Genomic DNA, 14,455 nt, shown 5'->3' with positions numbered 1-14,455 from the left:
TTTGATGCCTGAATTAAATTCACACAAGTAAATTCCTGGGCTTCACTTCATTTGAATTGATGAATTCCATCCACCTGACTAGCAGAGGAACATTTTTGATAATACACAAATAAATCACCCAGTTGCAGCTGCTTTAAACTGAGAGCTTTAAACTGAATGATCTCATTCCTAAACATTTCAGGCAAAGAAAACCCAGAAAGCTCTGGCAGCGGAGAAAAAATCTAGGAAGGAAACTGCAGATGGAAGTCGGCATCCACAGTCAATCAATGAGATTGAACGTCTTGTCCTCGGCTCACCTAACAGCTCCACCAACTGGATTCAGTATATGGAATTCCACCTGCAGGCCACAGAGCTGGAGCAAGCGCGGGCTGTAGCAGAAAGAGCCCTGCAGACCATCTACTTCAGGTAATGCTGTTCTTTCAGGTTGTTAGGTGGTAAGGATGGATGGATTGGAGTCTTGTTATCATATTTCTGTCAGGAAACCACTGCTGATTTTGCTTTAATTCAGAAAACCGGATAACATACTACATTAAAGTTGACCTGAACTCTTGCACAGGACAGAAGGAAAACAGAGAGAAATGCACCCTGTATGTATTTAGAGAGTTTAGCCTGCCTAATTCTGTGACTAATCACAACTGTAATTTGATCTGGCAGCTGTGTCAGCTGACTGCCTCTGCAGAACAGTTAATTTTTAAACACAGGATGTTAACCCTATTTCTGCTTCCATGAAAGCAGGACGTAGACACACTGCACATGTATTGTAGGATTTGTATCAGCTGTAACAAAGAAATGTTTTTCTTTAAATGTTATTGTGCTGTAGCTTTTCTTTTAGTGCTCGTTTCCACTATAGCGAATCTGCATGCGGTGTCCGCATGCAGATTCGCATAGGCAATGCAAGTGGATGGGGCTGTTTCCACTTGTGCGGCTGCGGGAACGTTTTTTTGTGCGGCAGAAATCTGCACGGCAGAGCCGTCAGATTTCGCGTGCGAGAGGAATGCACGCGAATCGCCGCTAATGCTTTTAATAGGGAAACCGCATGCGGGTTGAGCATGCGGTTTTTACCGCGTAGTCGCATGCGATTTCGCATAGGTATAATGTTAATTTACACAGGCAGTGACATGGTTAAATTCGCACATACCTTTACCTATGCGGAATCGCATGCGAAATCGCGGCAAAACCGCATGGGGAATCGCACCCGCATGCGATTTTGTCCGCGGTGGAATGCAGGCGATTCCACACCGCAACAGTGGAAACGAGCCCTTAGCGCGGAGAGGAAGTTCTGACCTGAGGTATGCTTTAATTTTCAAATATGTATATCTGTGTTATCAAAAGGAAAAAAAAATACACCTGCAGGGACACTATGGTTTTTGATACATCTTTTATTTATACCTTTTACCACCGTGTTAGCTCCTCCTTCTGCTTCACATTCAGATGAGCTGCCTCGGGAGAGGCTCATCTGTCAAGTGTGTTTGAAGCAGTGGAGGTGGGTTTCACCATTGCTAGGCTTGATACTGGACTTACCTTAAATTACTAAGCTAGGTGTTGCCTGGAAGAAGTTCTTATTCTTAGTAATTTACCTCCCATGTACTGACTTCTTGTATCCTCTCCTGACTGCAGGGAAGAGCAGGAGAAGCTGAATGTGTGGGTGGCCATGCTGAACATGGAGAACACATATGGCACAGAAGAGACTCTGCTGAAGACGTTTGAACGAGCCTGTCAGTACAACGATCCACTGAAAGCATTCCATCACTTAGTGGATATTTATATAAAGTCAGAAAAGTTTAAGGTAAAGTACCATTAAACAGTTTACAGCCCAATCTCAGGCACAGTTTTTAGATGTGCATTGTATTTCATAGAACATTGTTATATATGAATTATCAAAGACAAGTTTACCCGAGTGCTGTACAGAAGCAGTGCTAGCCTATAGGTTAGCAACACATTCTGATGTTATGTAAGGGGGGGGGGGTTTGATGGAGCGGCTTCCAGGTGAGGAATGGAACTCCTAACATGATCACTATGAATTGTTTTGGGCATCAGAAATTCCAGCTGTGTACAGCCTCCTCCTATGGCACTACAGCCCGATTTGAGCCTTGGCCTCCTTCCGTTTTCTGCCCCATCCAGTGTGTACATAATTTTAAAAATGTCAGTCCCTCCTGCTATCTATAGACATGCCTGTGAAACCCCTCCCACAGTGTGATGTCATGACCCTGGTCCTGACAGTTTGCTGTCTGTGAACCTCATTGCATTGTGGGAAATAACAGCTTTTTCCAACTGCCAAGCAAGCAATATCTCCCTCTGTGCATAGAACTCCCAGTAACCAACATTCCGCACAGATCACCTGGCAGAACTAAAGATGTCGCCACCAGTGATAAATATCAGAATGTAAATCAGAGAGAGGAAAGATTTTATAATGGCAAAACACTGAGTAAATGATCTATAAATGAGTACTGTAAACAATAAGCAATTTTAGTCATTATGACATTTTCACTACATTTTCACTGACTTGCTCAGCTTCTGCTTGATTAATCACTGCAAGCTAGGTGTATTATATGTGTGCATTTCTCATTGGCTTATAAGCAGCCTGCAGGCTTTATAAAGCAGCAGAGAACTGTTTGTGAGTGAGTTTCTCCAATTGTGTGTTTGGTAAGTTTTAGAGCAGTAGGAGACAGGCCTTGGGGGTGGCAGCTCCAAGGATTTGGCTGCACTCACATATGGTGTTGGATGCTGGTTCTGGGGCCCCGGGCAGTGAGAGTTCCCAGGGCCCCAGGCTGGCTCATGCACCATTGTTTTTAATTTTCACTACAGTTCCTCTTTAACTTGTGTCTTTATGCCACAGGACATAACGCTGGTGTAAGAGGGCTTCCTCATGTCCTCTCATCTGCATTGTTTCAGGATGCATTTCTGTGATGGTTTTGATTTGTTTTGTTGTGTGTAGGAGGCCGATGCGTTGTTTAGCACAATGGTGAAGCGTTTCCGGCAGGAGAAGTCTGTGTACTGCAAATATGCCACGTTTATGTTTAAACAAGGGCAGTCGGAAGCCGCCCATCGCTTACTGCAGCGTGCACTGAAGTGTCTTCCAGAAAAAGAACGTAAGTAATAAGACAAGGCTGCACACCTTTGTCAAGAAAATGCATTACTGAGTGCTATTACTGAGATGTCATGCTTAACCCAGTCCTGTTGCTTAAAGCCTAACTCCAGGGATTGTTTTCATTGCTGTCTGTATCCCCATTGAGGAGATTTCCCTTCAGTTCCTGTCCCAGACTCCCAGGAACCTGTATGGACCGTTGTAGCTGTAACAAGGAAACTGGTAGTCCTGGACAGGAATTCAGGTATTCTAATAAAAACTGGTAGGATATTCTATCTCTTCCTTATGTCCCCCATGTCTTCTCGGCTCTCCGTGCATAAATGTAAGTAGAGTCAGCATGGCTCACCTAATTCACCAGGGCTATGGAGTTGGTACAAAAATCATCTGACTCCGAATCCTCAGTTTATAAAACCACCGACACCAGGTACCCAAAATTGCTCCGACTCCTCGACTCTGACTCTTTAATCTAGCACTTACCAGGGCTGTGGATTTGGTAAAAGAATCATATGATTCCGACTCCACAGCCCTGTCTTCAGCTCCAGCGGCGATCAGAGACCTTTCCTCTACTTCACTGTTTCCACTGGTGCCGCTTCTGATGATGATGTGATCAGCTAAAGCCAGCACTAGGGGAGCCATGGGAGAGAGGAGAGACCTCTGGGAACCACTGGATGAGGTGAGTCATGCAGGAGGAGCAGAGGAAGACGCATGGGTGTCAGAGGGAGGACACAAGAGGTACAAGGGGGACAACATAATTGAGGAAGAACATCTACAAGATGCTCCTGGACCATGGACACATCAGGTTTAGTATATTTTTTACCTGTTTTTTCCCTCTAAACTTAGGTGCGTCTTAAAGTCCGCAGTGTCTTATATGCCGAAAAATACGGGATATCCTTCATAATAAACACCTCTCAGAAATGCTCTCTGGTCATCCTGAAGTCATGGCATTCCAGTGTTGGTTGACATGACTAAACAAACCTCTGCAGAGTCTCTGGCCACCCCCATCTGTATTGTTGGTGTGGGCCACGGCAACGCAGGCAGAGGTTTCCAAACAGCTTTGGCAAATTAACGATGACGTTTGCTCAGATAAGTGTTTAACCCTTAGACTTTTCCCAATCCTGCAGCATTAAGACAGCTTGTCATGACAGCCTATACCAGAGGTGCTCTTTAAGTGGGTATGTAGCTTTACTAGCATAGGCCTTTCTAATGAAAGATTGATGGATAAAAGATGCAAGCTCTGTTAGAATGAAGTTGCATGCGTTTTGTGGGGAAGGAACAGAAGTAGAATCAAGAGACCCTCGCTGCCTGAAGGATTATATCTGGATCTGTACACTATATGCACCCTTTATATACACCTCGTTGTAGAAGAGTTGCAGGTTTATCGGAAGCATGGCACCGAAATACAGAGCAAGGTCTCTGGTTATATTGCTGAATTGGATGTCAGTTCTTATGATTGGTGGTGTGCCTGTTTCCTGCTTCCCAAAGTTGGTTTTGCTGCATTTGGGCAGTGGTTACCACACATAGTGCCAGATTTATGAAAGTAACTGAGACTGGTAATAAAGCTCAGCTAGCAACTATACGGAGATCTAAAAGCCACATTATTTTATGTAAGCAGAAGTATCTGGACCAGAGGCGGGACAAGGTCCTCCAGCACCCAAGGCTGAGACACCAAAGTGCGCCCCTCCATCCCTCCCACCCCAGCTGTCACACACTGATTACTATTAGACTAAGAGGGCCACAGGGCCCACAACCTCCCCAACACCTTAATATCTAGTTATCTGGCTTGCAGTCACTGCTATGTATCCCCTTTTCTTATTTCTTTCTGCTTCATACACAATTAGGAATGACAGCTGAATGAATTGTGCGCCCCTCCTACACTGCGCCCTGAGGCTGGAGCCTCTCTAGCCTATGCCTTGGCCCGGCCCTGTTCTGGACTGATTGACATAATTCAGTCCTTTCTACCCCAAGAAGTACTCAGACTACTGCTATTTTGCTATTAAAATACTATTGTGACTTCCCCTTTTCTCTGTTAACGCTACCACAATACATATTACCTCATTTCCTCACATGCGGGACCAATTCTTAGAATACTACATATCCTCTCCTGTTTTTCAACAGTTTTAGAAGGAAATGGCATCTTCTTAAGTCTTGAGACAATTCCACATGATTTCAAGAAACCGCCGATTATTTTCTCTGACACTAAATCTGCCCAACTGAATTGTATCTCCTGATAGAAGAGTACACAGGTTAAATGCCAAACTCCCTTGGGTACTGGGTGTAATAAGCACTGCAGAGGAGAGGATATTAATGAGATGAAGGCTTTCTTGTAGGCCTTATTCACACAGCCTTTTTTATATTGGTTTGAAAGTACCAGAATTTTCCCTAGAAAATATATGTATAGAACTCTAGTAACACTGCCAATGACCGGCTATGGTTACACAGAACTACAAACCTGAACTAAGAGGCATGTGGTGGCTCCCATCATTGTTTCCTATTACACAATACCAGTTGCATGCCAGTCCTGCTGATCTCTTGGGCTGAAGCAGTGTCTGAATCAAACACCTATAGGAAACATGTGTCTAATCTGGTCAGACTAGGGTCATAACACCTGATGTGAATGGTTGTTTAGGCTTCATGTCGAAAAGTATTACAGCAGAGGATCAGCAGGGCAGCCTGGCTATTTGCATTGTTTAAAAGTAAATAAATGTCAGCTTCCACATCTCTCTTACTTCAGGTGTTCTTTAACCTCCTTAGACATTAATCCTGAGTCCGGCTCGGGACGGAAATCCGCAGCTCAGAGCGGCAGCACGGTGGCGTAGTGGTTTGCGATCTCGCCTTGCAGCGCTGGGTCCCCGGTTTGAATCCCAGTCAGGTCAACATCTGCAAGGAGTTTATATGGTTTCCCCGTGTCTGTGTGGGTTTCCTCCGGGCACTCCGGTTTCCTCACACATCCCAAAAACATACAGATTAGTTGGCTTTCCCATAATTTGGCACTAGACTATGATACATGAACTACACGATACATACATAGATATATTTATGACTATGGTAGGGATTAGATTGTGAGCCCCTCTGAGGGACATTTAGTGACAAGACAATATACTCTGTACAGCGCTGTGTAATATGTTGGCGCTATATAAATACTTTAAATAAAATAATCCTGTGCCTGAGTTAGTTATATGCAGGAGCTGCTGCAGATCTCTCAGAGTTATGTTTTTTTTTCTTGTTTTGGGGGTCTTAAAGCTTGTGAAAAAATTCCACAGCTTTTTAAACCCATAAATCTGGAAAAAATCATAATACCAGGGAGGTTAAAAACTGTTGTTTTTAGTAGTTTGGGGGCAAAAAAAACACCGATTACATTTCTTAGGTGGTTTTCTGGATTCCAGGAGGTACTTCAATCACAGGAAGTACTGTACCTCAAACAATTATCCCAAAACACTAGCCAGATAAACATCACAAACGCTCACATGAACATTGGCATTTGAAAATCTGGGACGCGGGCGGGGACCGGAGCTATGCAGGAGGCGGAGGGAGCAGCAGACTGACAGTACAGTTGTAAACACAGCCCGCACAGTGCGGCTGTGATTTATGGGGGATAGCAGAGCGCAGGGGGAACTTAGGGGGGATCTGGATAGCAACAGAGGCTGGGCTGTATAGGCAGACCCAGCCTCTGTGTGTAGATAGCATTGTCAGAACCCCACCTCGGGTTCTCTTTAACTGATCAAATTAGATACAGATTTACTTTAAACAGTTCACGGTATATAGACTGAGCTTCAGGGAGTATTGTTTCCTGCATCATCTACATTGTGTAGGCTTGATGTCACTTCAGCTTGATTTCCCTTCAGCTTGTGTCACAACAGACTCCTCCAAGCATGACGTGAGCAGCGGAAGGTGACCCATAGGTGACAGTTTGACAGGCCAGTGAATGGGAATTAAGCACAACCACAGGCTTGTTTTAAAATATTCTGCAAAATGTTTAGAGACAGTCCTCTCCACCCACGGCATACTTTGTATGACAACTACAGGCCCAGAAATATTTTTAATTTTACAAAATAGCCTCGGGCAGATCTACAAAAGCATGCTGCATTTTCCCAAGTTTAGACTGAAACAGAGATAAGACGCACCTTTTCTCCCCAAAAAATGGGGAGAAAAAGTCCCTGCGTCTTATACGGCAAAGAATCTCCAATTTACAAATGCCCGCCTCCACATCGGGGATTCCCTGCCTGTGTGTGCCGTCTCCCCGCGTGCCTTCCCCCCCTTGTGTCTCCTGGCCACCCTGGGGTGTGTAGTAGTAGCAGCTGCTTACCTAATCCACCATGCCCCGTGGGGATTGCAGACCTCCGTTTTCTCCATACGGCTTCTTCTAGTGATGGTCTTCTAATGATTGCGTCATCACTAGAAGCCTGTCAGGGGCGTAACTAGAAACCACTGGGCCCCCCTGCGAAATTTTGGATGGGGCCCCCCCTCCCCTCATGTAAGAGTGCGTGAGCGTGTAAGAGAGTGCCTGAGCGCGTGAGAGAGTGCCTGAGCGCGTGAGAGAGTGCCTGAGCGCGTAAGAGAGTGCCTGAGCGCGTAAGAGAGTGCCTGAGCGCGTAAGAGAGTGCCTGAGCGCGTAAGAGAGTGCCTGAGCGCGTAGGAGAGTGCCTGAGCGCGTAGGAGAGTGCCTGAGCGCATAGGAGAGTGCCTGAGCGTGTAAGAGAGTGCCTGAGCGTGTAAGAGAGTGCTGGGGGTGTAAGAGAGAGTTTGTAAACACACAATATGAATATACAGTAGAATGCACACATAAAAAAAAAATCCTAGCACCCCCCACAAACTAGAAATCTGACACAGGCACCCCCCCCCCCCCCCCCACACACACACACAGAAAACAGGCAGGCATTCCCCAAACAGAAAATCACCACAAAACAGAGATCAGGCAGCCCCCCTTCCAGAAATCACCCCACCCAAAGTGAAAATTACACAGGCACCCCCTGACCCCCACCCTTCCCATCACCAATAAAACAACAACAGATAGCAGGCACCAGACCCTGCCCCCCCCCCCCCCCTCCCCAAAAGATAAAAAAAACAGTAAATCACTTCCACATCAGACATCACCGCCAGCTTCTACCTCAAAACAAATAATCATTAGACAACACAAGCAAGTATAGAGGCAAGGAGGAACAAAAAAAACCCAAACAAAACGCTTACACAGTCAGTGTGATGCGTCTCCGGCTCTCTGTAGCCCCCGGCCAGCCTCTCCACGGTCCACCAGTCAAGTCCGGTCCGACTCCCAGTGTCTCCACACAGCCACAACAAGCCTTCACTGTCTGAACACACACAGTAGGCTGACGGCAGGCTGGGTCTGGCGGGAGTCCAGTGGAAGAGTTGTCCTGGCTGGGCTGGTCCTGCTTCCGGTTCTCCTTCGCAGCCTGCACTGCGTGGAGTTGCGTGCAGCTGGCCATATGGAACGCACGCGGGCAGCATCTGCGAGGAAGCGCAGCGCTAGTACCCACCGCCAGTCCAGGAAATATACCTCCCAGGCCCAGCCAGGTCCTAGTGCCCGCCGCCGTCACCGCAAACAGCAGCATGAACGCAATGGTGGGCCCGGGGCCCGTTTTAGGCGCATACAGCTTCTCCTCTCCGGGCCCCCTGTTAGGCATCTCTACCTCCGGACTCCCCTGCACCTGCATGGGTTGCAGGGTCTATAGTTACGCCCCTGAAGGCTGTCACTAGAGCCATCTGCACAGAGAAGACGGAGGTCTGCAATTCCCACAGGCATGGCAGATTTGGTAAGCAGCTGCCGCTACACACCCGAGGGGGAAACGGCATGCTGCTGGTCAAAAGAGGACACGTGAGGAAGACTTGGAGGACACATGGGAGACAGGAGGGACACCATTTGGGGGAGAACATGTACACGATGCTTCTGGAACATGGAAGCACCAGGTTTAGTATATATATTTTTTTCCCCTGGTTTTTGCCCTATAAACCTGTGTGCGTCTTGTATTCCGGAGAATCCTATACGGCGAAAAATACGGCACATGCAGAGCAGAGGCTGCCTGCTGGATACGCTTAGTTCCTTCTTGTAGATGGCATTATTTCAATCAAGAACAGAGGGACTGGGATCGTTTGGCCAGAATGATAATTGATCAATATAGGAACACCAGATATAACCAGAATATGACGTGCGCAGTATTTATGTATTGGTGTTTCATCTCATCTGCTGTGCCTTTCCTTTCTTATAGATGTGGACCTCATTTCAAAGTTTGCCCAGATTGAGTTTCGCTTGGGAGATCCGGTGCGGGCCAAGGCCTTGTTTGAAAGCACACTAAGCAGCTATCCAAAACGTACAGACATCTGGTCTGTATATATTGACATGATGATGAAACATGGCAACCAGAAGGAAATCAGGTAAATGCAGAATGTAGTCTACTTACTGAAAGGGTTGTTTTGACCGTGTTACAGGAGCTATATTTGAGATGTATTCATAGCACCTATTTTGTCCGAAAATAGATGCAGATTTATAGCTTGTGTGAAGTTCATGGACCTGTAGGGTGACAGAGCAGGCAGAGAGAGCCAATGTAAAGGTACATTACGTATTCACTCTTAGGTAGCGCTGTTACTTCTTACTAACCTCAGGTTCAGTTCAAAGTAGTTCTTGAACGATGCTTAAAATTTCCACATAACAGTAAGGCCCCATTCACACTTGAGCATTTTGCTGTGATTTCGGCAAAACGCCCAAACGCTAGCGCTTTTTAAAAGCGCTAGTGCAATGAAACCCTATGGGTCCGTTCTTACTTGGGCGATTTGCGCTAATCGCCGCAAATTGCCCAAAAAACGCGAAAAGCAAACTCATTGCCTGCACCATTTTTAGGCAATTTCCCGGCGATCGCGTTTCAGTTCTATAGAAGCGCTAAACGCGATCACGGCAAAATCACTGCAGTGTTCAGTGATTTTTCCATGTGAAATCGTGGAAAAATCACTCCTGCAAAACGCAACGCCTGCGTTTTGCGATTCTAAGTGTGAATCGCCAGAAAATGCTCATGAAATCACTTACAAAACGCTCATTAAAAACGTTTGCGATTTGTAGTGGGTTCCAGGCCTCAGCAATGGCTTTGTAATAACTGTTAATGAGTATGTTGAATGCATGCGTTTGTGACCACTGACACCAGCTCACACAACTGGAGAGGGTGGAAATTTGGTTATTCTTGTAGAAAGTACCGTCACACATGCTGCAGAGTGTATGAGAGGATTGATGACCAAATATGGGATGGATAGATGACTTTTTTTTTTTTATACGTTCAGTCATTGTCATTCTTTCCAGTAATGCTGTCAGGGGCGTAGCAATAGCCATAGCAGCCATAGCAGATGCTATGGGGCCCTGGAACAAAGGACCCCAGGAGATAGTAAATGTATTCACCATTAACTTTCTTACGTTTCTCCACCCTCAGTCTTTGTCTCAGAACCCATGGACTATATGCAGTGTAGATGCATGAGAATGTAAATTGCCCAATTAAATCATATCCATAGGGTAGGGGCAGGTGCCATTGCTAAAGAGTGCCAACATATGTGGGCCCCATGAAAGTTTTTTGCTATGGGGCCCTATGATCTCTAGCTACGCCACTGAATGCTGTCTCAAGAAATCTGTTTTGTTTTTCATATCCTTATCATTTCATTCTCCACCTTTCATTGGCAGGGAGATATTTGAACGGGTCATCCACCTGAGCTTAGCAGCCAAACGGATCAAGTTTTTCTTCAAGCGTTACCTGGACTACGAGAAGAAGTACGGCAATGAGAAGACGGTGCAGGCTGTGAAGGAGAAGGCTCTGCAGTATGTAGAATCCAAAAGCTCTATGAGCAGCTAGAGCCACCCACCCTGACAGACTGCTACACTGTCGTCTATAAGCAGCTAGAGCCGCCCGCTCTGACAGACTGCTACACTGCCGTCTACAAGCAGCTAGAGCCGCCCGCTCTGACAGACTGCTACACTGCCGTCTATAAGCAGCTAGAGCCGCCCGCTCTGACAGTCTGCTACACTGACTTTGTACACATGTGAACTCCTCCTCCAGAGACTTGTTTTTGTGGCGGTGTAAATCCCACAGACTCTTATATAACTGCTGCCTGAATCCAATAATGAGAGTCACATGTTCCACAGCGAACGTCACAAACCACACAGAGAAAGAACATGGACCGAATGTTCAGGATGTTTTATTTTTATTGTATCTATCGATGGCATTTTGTACACTGAGGATGACATCTTGGATGTCACAATAAATCGATGCTTTGACTTCAGATATATTTTGTGGATACCAGGGTCATATTTTTGAACAATCCATAAAATGTGAAATCTGTGACACTGCTATAGTTATGACCCATAGCATGGCCACTTTGTGTCAGACCTCTTCTCCTTCTCAGGGGAGAGGCTGGATGTAAAGCCATTGCTGTAGGTGGTCTTAAAGAGACACCTGAACTGGGAGGGATATGGAGGCTGACATACAGTATTTACTTCCTTTTAAACAATGCAGATTGCCTGGTTGTCCTACTGAGCCTCTGTTTCTAATACTCTTATCTATAGACCCTGCATGCCGATCACGTTTTTATGACTGAAGTGAAAGTGGTGTGTAATTCAGACACTGCTGAAGCCAGAAAGATCAGCAGGATGCCAGGCTACTAGTATTGTTTACTAGGAAATAAATATGGCAGCCACCATATTCTTCTTACGTCAGGGGTACATTATCCTTTTCCAGGACTATAATTTTATGTACATTATGTAATGTTAAATATTAGAAATATGTTATTTTGATGCTAACATTGTCATCTTCCAGCACTATGTAAGGTTAATGCCCCAGCCAGGGCACTATCTGCATGGAGTTTGTCTGTTTACTCCATGTTTGTGGGGCTTTTCTCCAGGATGTGCAAAATAAAAACTTTTCTCCCAGTTATTGCAGTTAATCTTGGAATACAGTCTTTGCGATGTTTGTAACGAAGTGAACTTAAAGTGAACCTGCGGTGAGAGTTATATGGCAGCTGCCATATTTATTTCCTTTTAAGCAATACCAGTTGCCTGGCTATCCTGCTGATCCCCTGCCTTTAATACTATTAACCATAGACCCTGAACAAGCATGCTACAGATCAGGTGTTTGACAATATTGTCAGAACTGACAAGATTAGCTCCATGTTTCTGGTGTTATTCTGACACAACTGCAGCCAAATAGACCAGCAGGGCTGCCAGGCAACTGGTATTGTTTAACCACTTGCCGACCGCCCACTACCAATAGGCGGCGGCAAAGTGGCACCCACCGGACCGCATAATGCCGATCGGCGGCAGCACCTGGGGGTCTGATTAGTCGGGGATCGCGCACAGGGGTGCGAGCACATCCGCCGGCATTAGGCTCCGCCCACCCGTGACGTCAACCCACCGGCCAATTAGCAGCACCGGCGGGTTGTTAACCCCCGATCTGCCGCATACAAAGCGTATAATACACATTGAAATGTATACAAAGTGTATTATACAGGCTGCCTCCTCCCCTGGTGGTCCCAGTGATCGAGGGACCACCAGGGGAGGAGGCAGCCATAGTTGTAATCATACAAGCACACTGATCCTGCCCCTGATCGCCCACAGCACCCTTCAGGACCAAAGCCCCCCCCTCCCCCCCCCCCCCCCCCGATCACCCCCTCAGACCTCTATTTGCACCCAATCACCCCCCTAATCACCCATCAATCACTCCCTGTCACTATCTGTCAATGCTATGTTTTAGATTAGGTCCTAAACTGCCCCCTGGGGGCTCCTGATCACCCCCCCCCCTCTGTGTACTGTATACATCTATTCTCCCCTGTAATCACCCACTGATCACCTGTCAATCACCACCTGTCACTGCCACCCATCAGATCAGACCCTAACCTGCCCCTTGCGGGCACCTGATCACCCGCTTGCACCCTCAGATCGCCCGCAGACCCGCCCTCAGATCACCTCCCAAGTGCATTGTTTACATCTATTCTCCCCTCTAATCACCCACTGATCATCCATCAATCGCCACCTGTCACTGCTACCCATCAGATCAGACCCTAATCTGCCCCTTGCAGGCACCCAATTACCTGCCCACACCCTCAGATCACCCTCAGACCCCCCTGAGCACCTGCCCGATGCATTATTTACATCTGTTCTCCCCTCTAGCAGCAAAGAAAGTTCATGTACGCTCAACCCCCCAGCATTCATACCAGTCGGTGCAGGATCAGGGGAGCCAAACCATATTCGATAGGTGGCCTGATACGCGTTAGTTGATCCTGTGATTTTATTGCACTGTCTGTGGATTTTTTCAATAAATATACCAGCCTTTTTTCATCAACCTGGTCTGGCATGCGGATCCTTTCTGTTTACCTGTTCTCCCCTCTAATCAACCACTGATCACCCATCACCCCCGTCACCACCTGTCACTGCTACCCATCAGATCCTAATATGCCCCTTACAGGCACCCAATTACCCGCCCACACCCTCAGATCGCCCTCAGACCCCCCCTGATCACCTCCCCAGTGCATTGCTTGCATCTATTCCCCCCTCTAATCACACCCTGAGATACCAATCAATCACCTCCTGTCACCCCTAGCACACCTACCCATCAGATCAGGCCCTAAATTGCCCCATGTGGGCTCCTGATCACTCGGCCAAACCCTCAGATCCCCCTTAGACCCCCTTCCGATCATCTCCCCAGTGCATTGATTGCATCTATTCTCCCCTCTAATCACCCCCTGAGACACCCATCAATCGCCTCCTGTCACCCCCTAGCACTCCTGTCCATCAGATCAGGCCCTAATCTGCCCCCTGCAGGCTTCTGATCACCCGGCCAAACCCTCACCCGCCCCACCGCAGTGACAGAATTTTTTTTCCTGATCACTGCTGGTCTCTACGATGTAATTGTGGCTGAGACCAACTGTTACTCCTAACGGATTACCTTGAGGTGTCGTCTTTCTAAAATAGGGTAACTTGTGGGGTTCCTATACTGCCCTAGCATTTTAGGGGCCCTAAACCGTGAGGAGTAGTCTGGAAATCCAATGCCTTAAAATGACCTGTGAAATCCTAAAGGTACTCATAGGACTTTGGGCCCCTTAGCGTACCTAGGCTGCAAAAAAGTGCACGTGGTATCGCCGTACTCAGGAGAAATAGGATAATGTGTTTTGGGGTGTATTTTTACACATACACATATATGCTGGATGGGAGAAATATCTCTGTAAATGGACAATTGTGTGTAATAAAACTAAAAAAAAAACCTTTTCATTTACAGAGATATTTCTCCCACCCAGTATGGGTATGTGTAAAAATACACCCCAAAACACATTATACTAATTCTCCTGAGTACGGCGATACCAGATGTGTGACACTTTTTTGCAGCCTAGGTGCGC

At 46.6% G+C, this 14,455-nt stretch overlaps 1 protein-coding gene across 2 annotated transcripts in view; it reads left to right on the top strand.

The window, feature by feature from the left end:
* Positions 1-11,998, top strand: part of PDCD11 (programmed cell death 11) — a 92,208-nt gene extending 80,210 nt beyond the window's left edge. For both annotated transcript variants that reach the window (XM_068257508.1, XM_068257507.1), the window contains exons 32-36: positions 182-405; positions 1,618-1,786; positions 2,936-3,089; positions 9,304-9,469; positions 10,755-11,998. In XM_068257508.1, coding sequence (XP_068113609.1) covers positions 182-405; positions 1,618-1,786; positions 2,936-3,089; positions 9,304-9,469; positions 10,755-10,923 — 882 coding nt within the window. In that variant the 3' untranslated portion in view covers positions 10,924-11,998. The remainder of the gene's footprint in view (positions 1-181; positions 406-1,617; positions 1,787-2,935; positions 3,090-9,303; positions 9,470-10,754) is intronic.
* The last annotated feature ends 2,457 nt before the right edge of the window (positions 11,999-14,455 follow it).

Source organism: Hyperolius riggenbachi, chromosome 10 (assembly GCF_040937935.1).
Source record: "Hyperolius riggenbachi isolate aHypRig1 chromosome 10, aHypRig1.pri, whole genome shotgun sequence".
Taxonomy (NCBI): domain Eukaryota; kingdom Metazoa; phylum Chordata; class Amphibia; order Anura; family Hyperoliidae; genus Hyperolius; species Hyperolius riggenbachi.
This window is presented reverse-complemented; position numbering and strand designations above follow the sequence as displayed.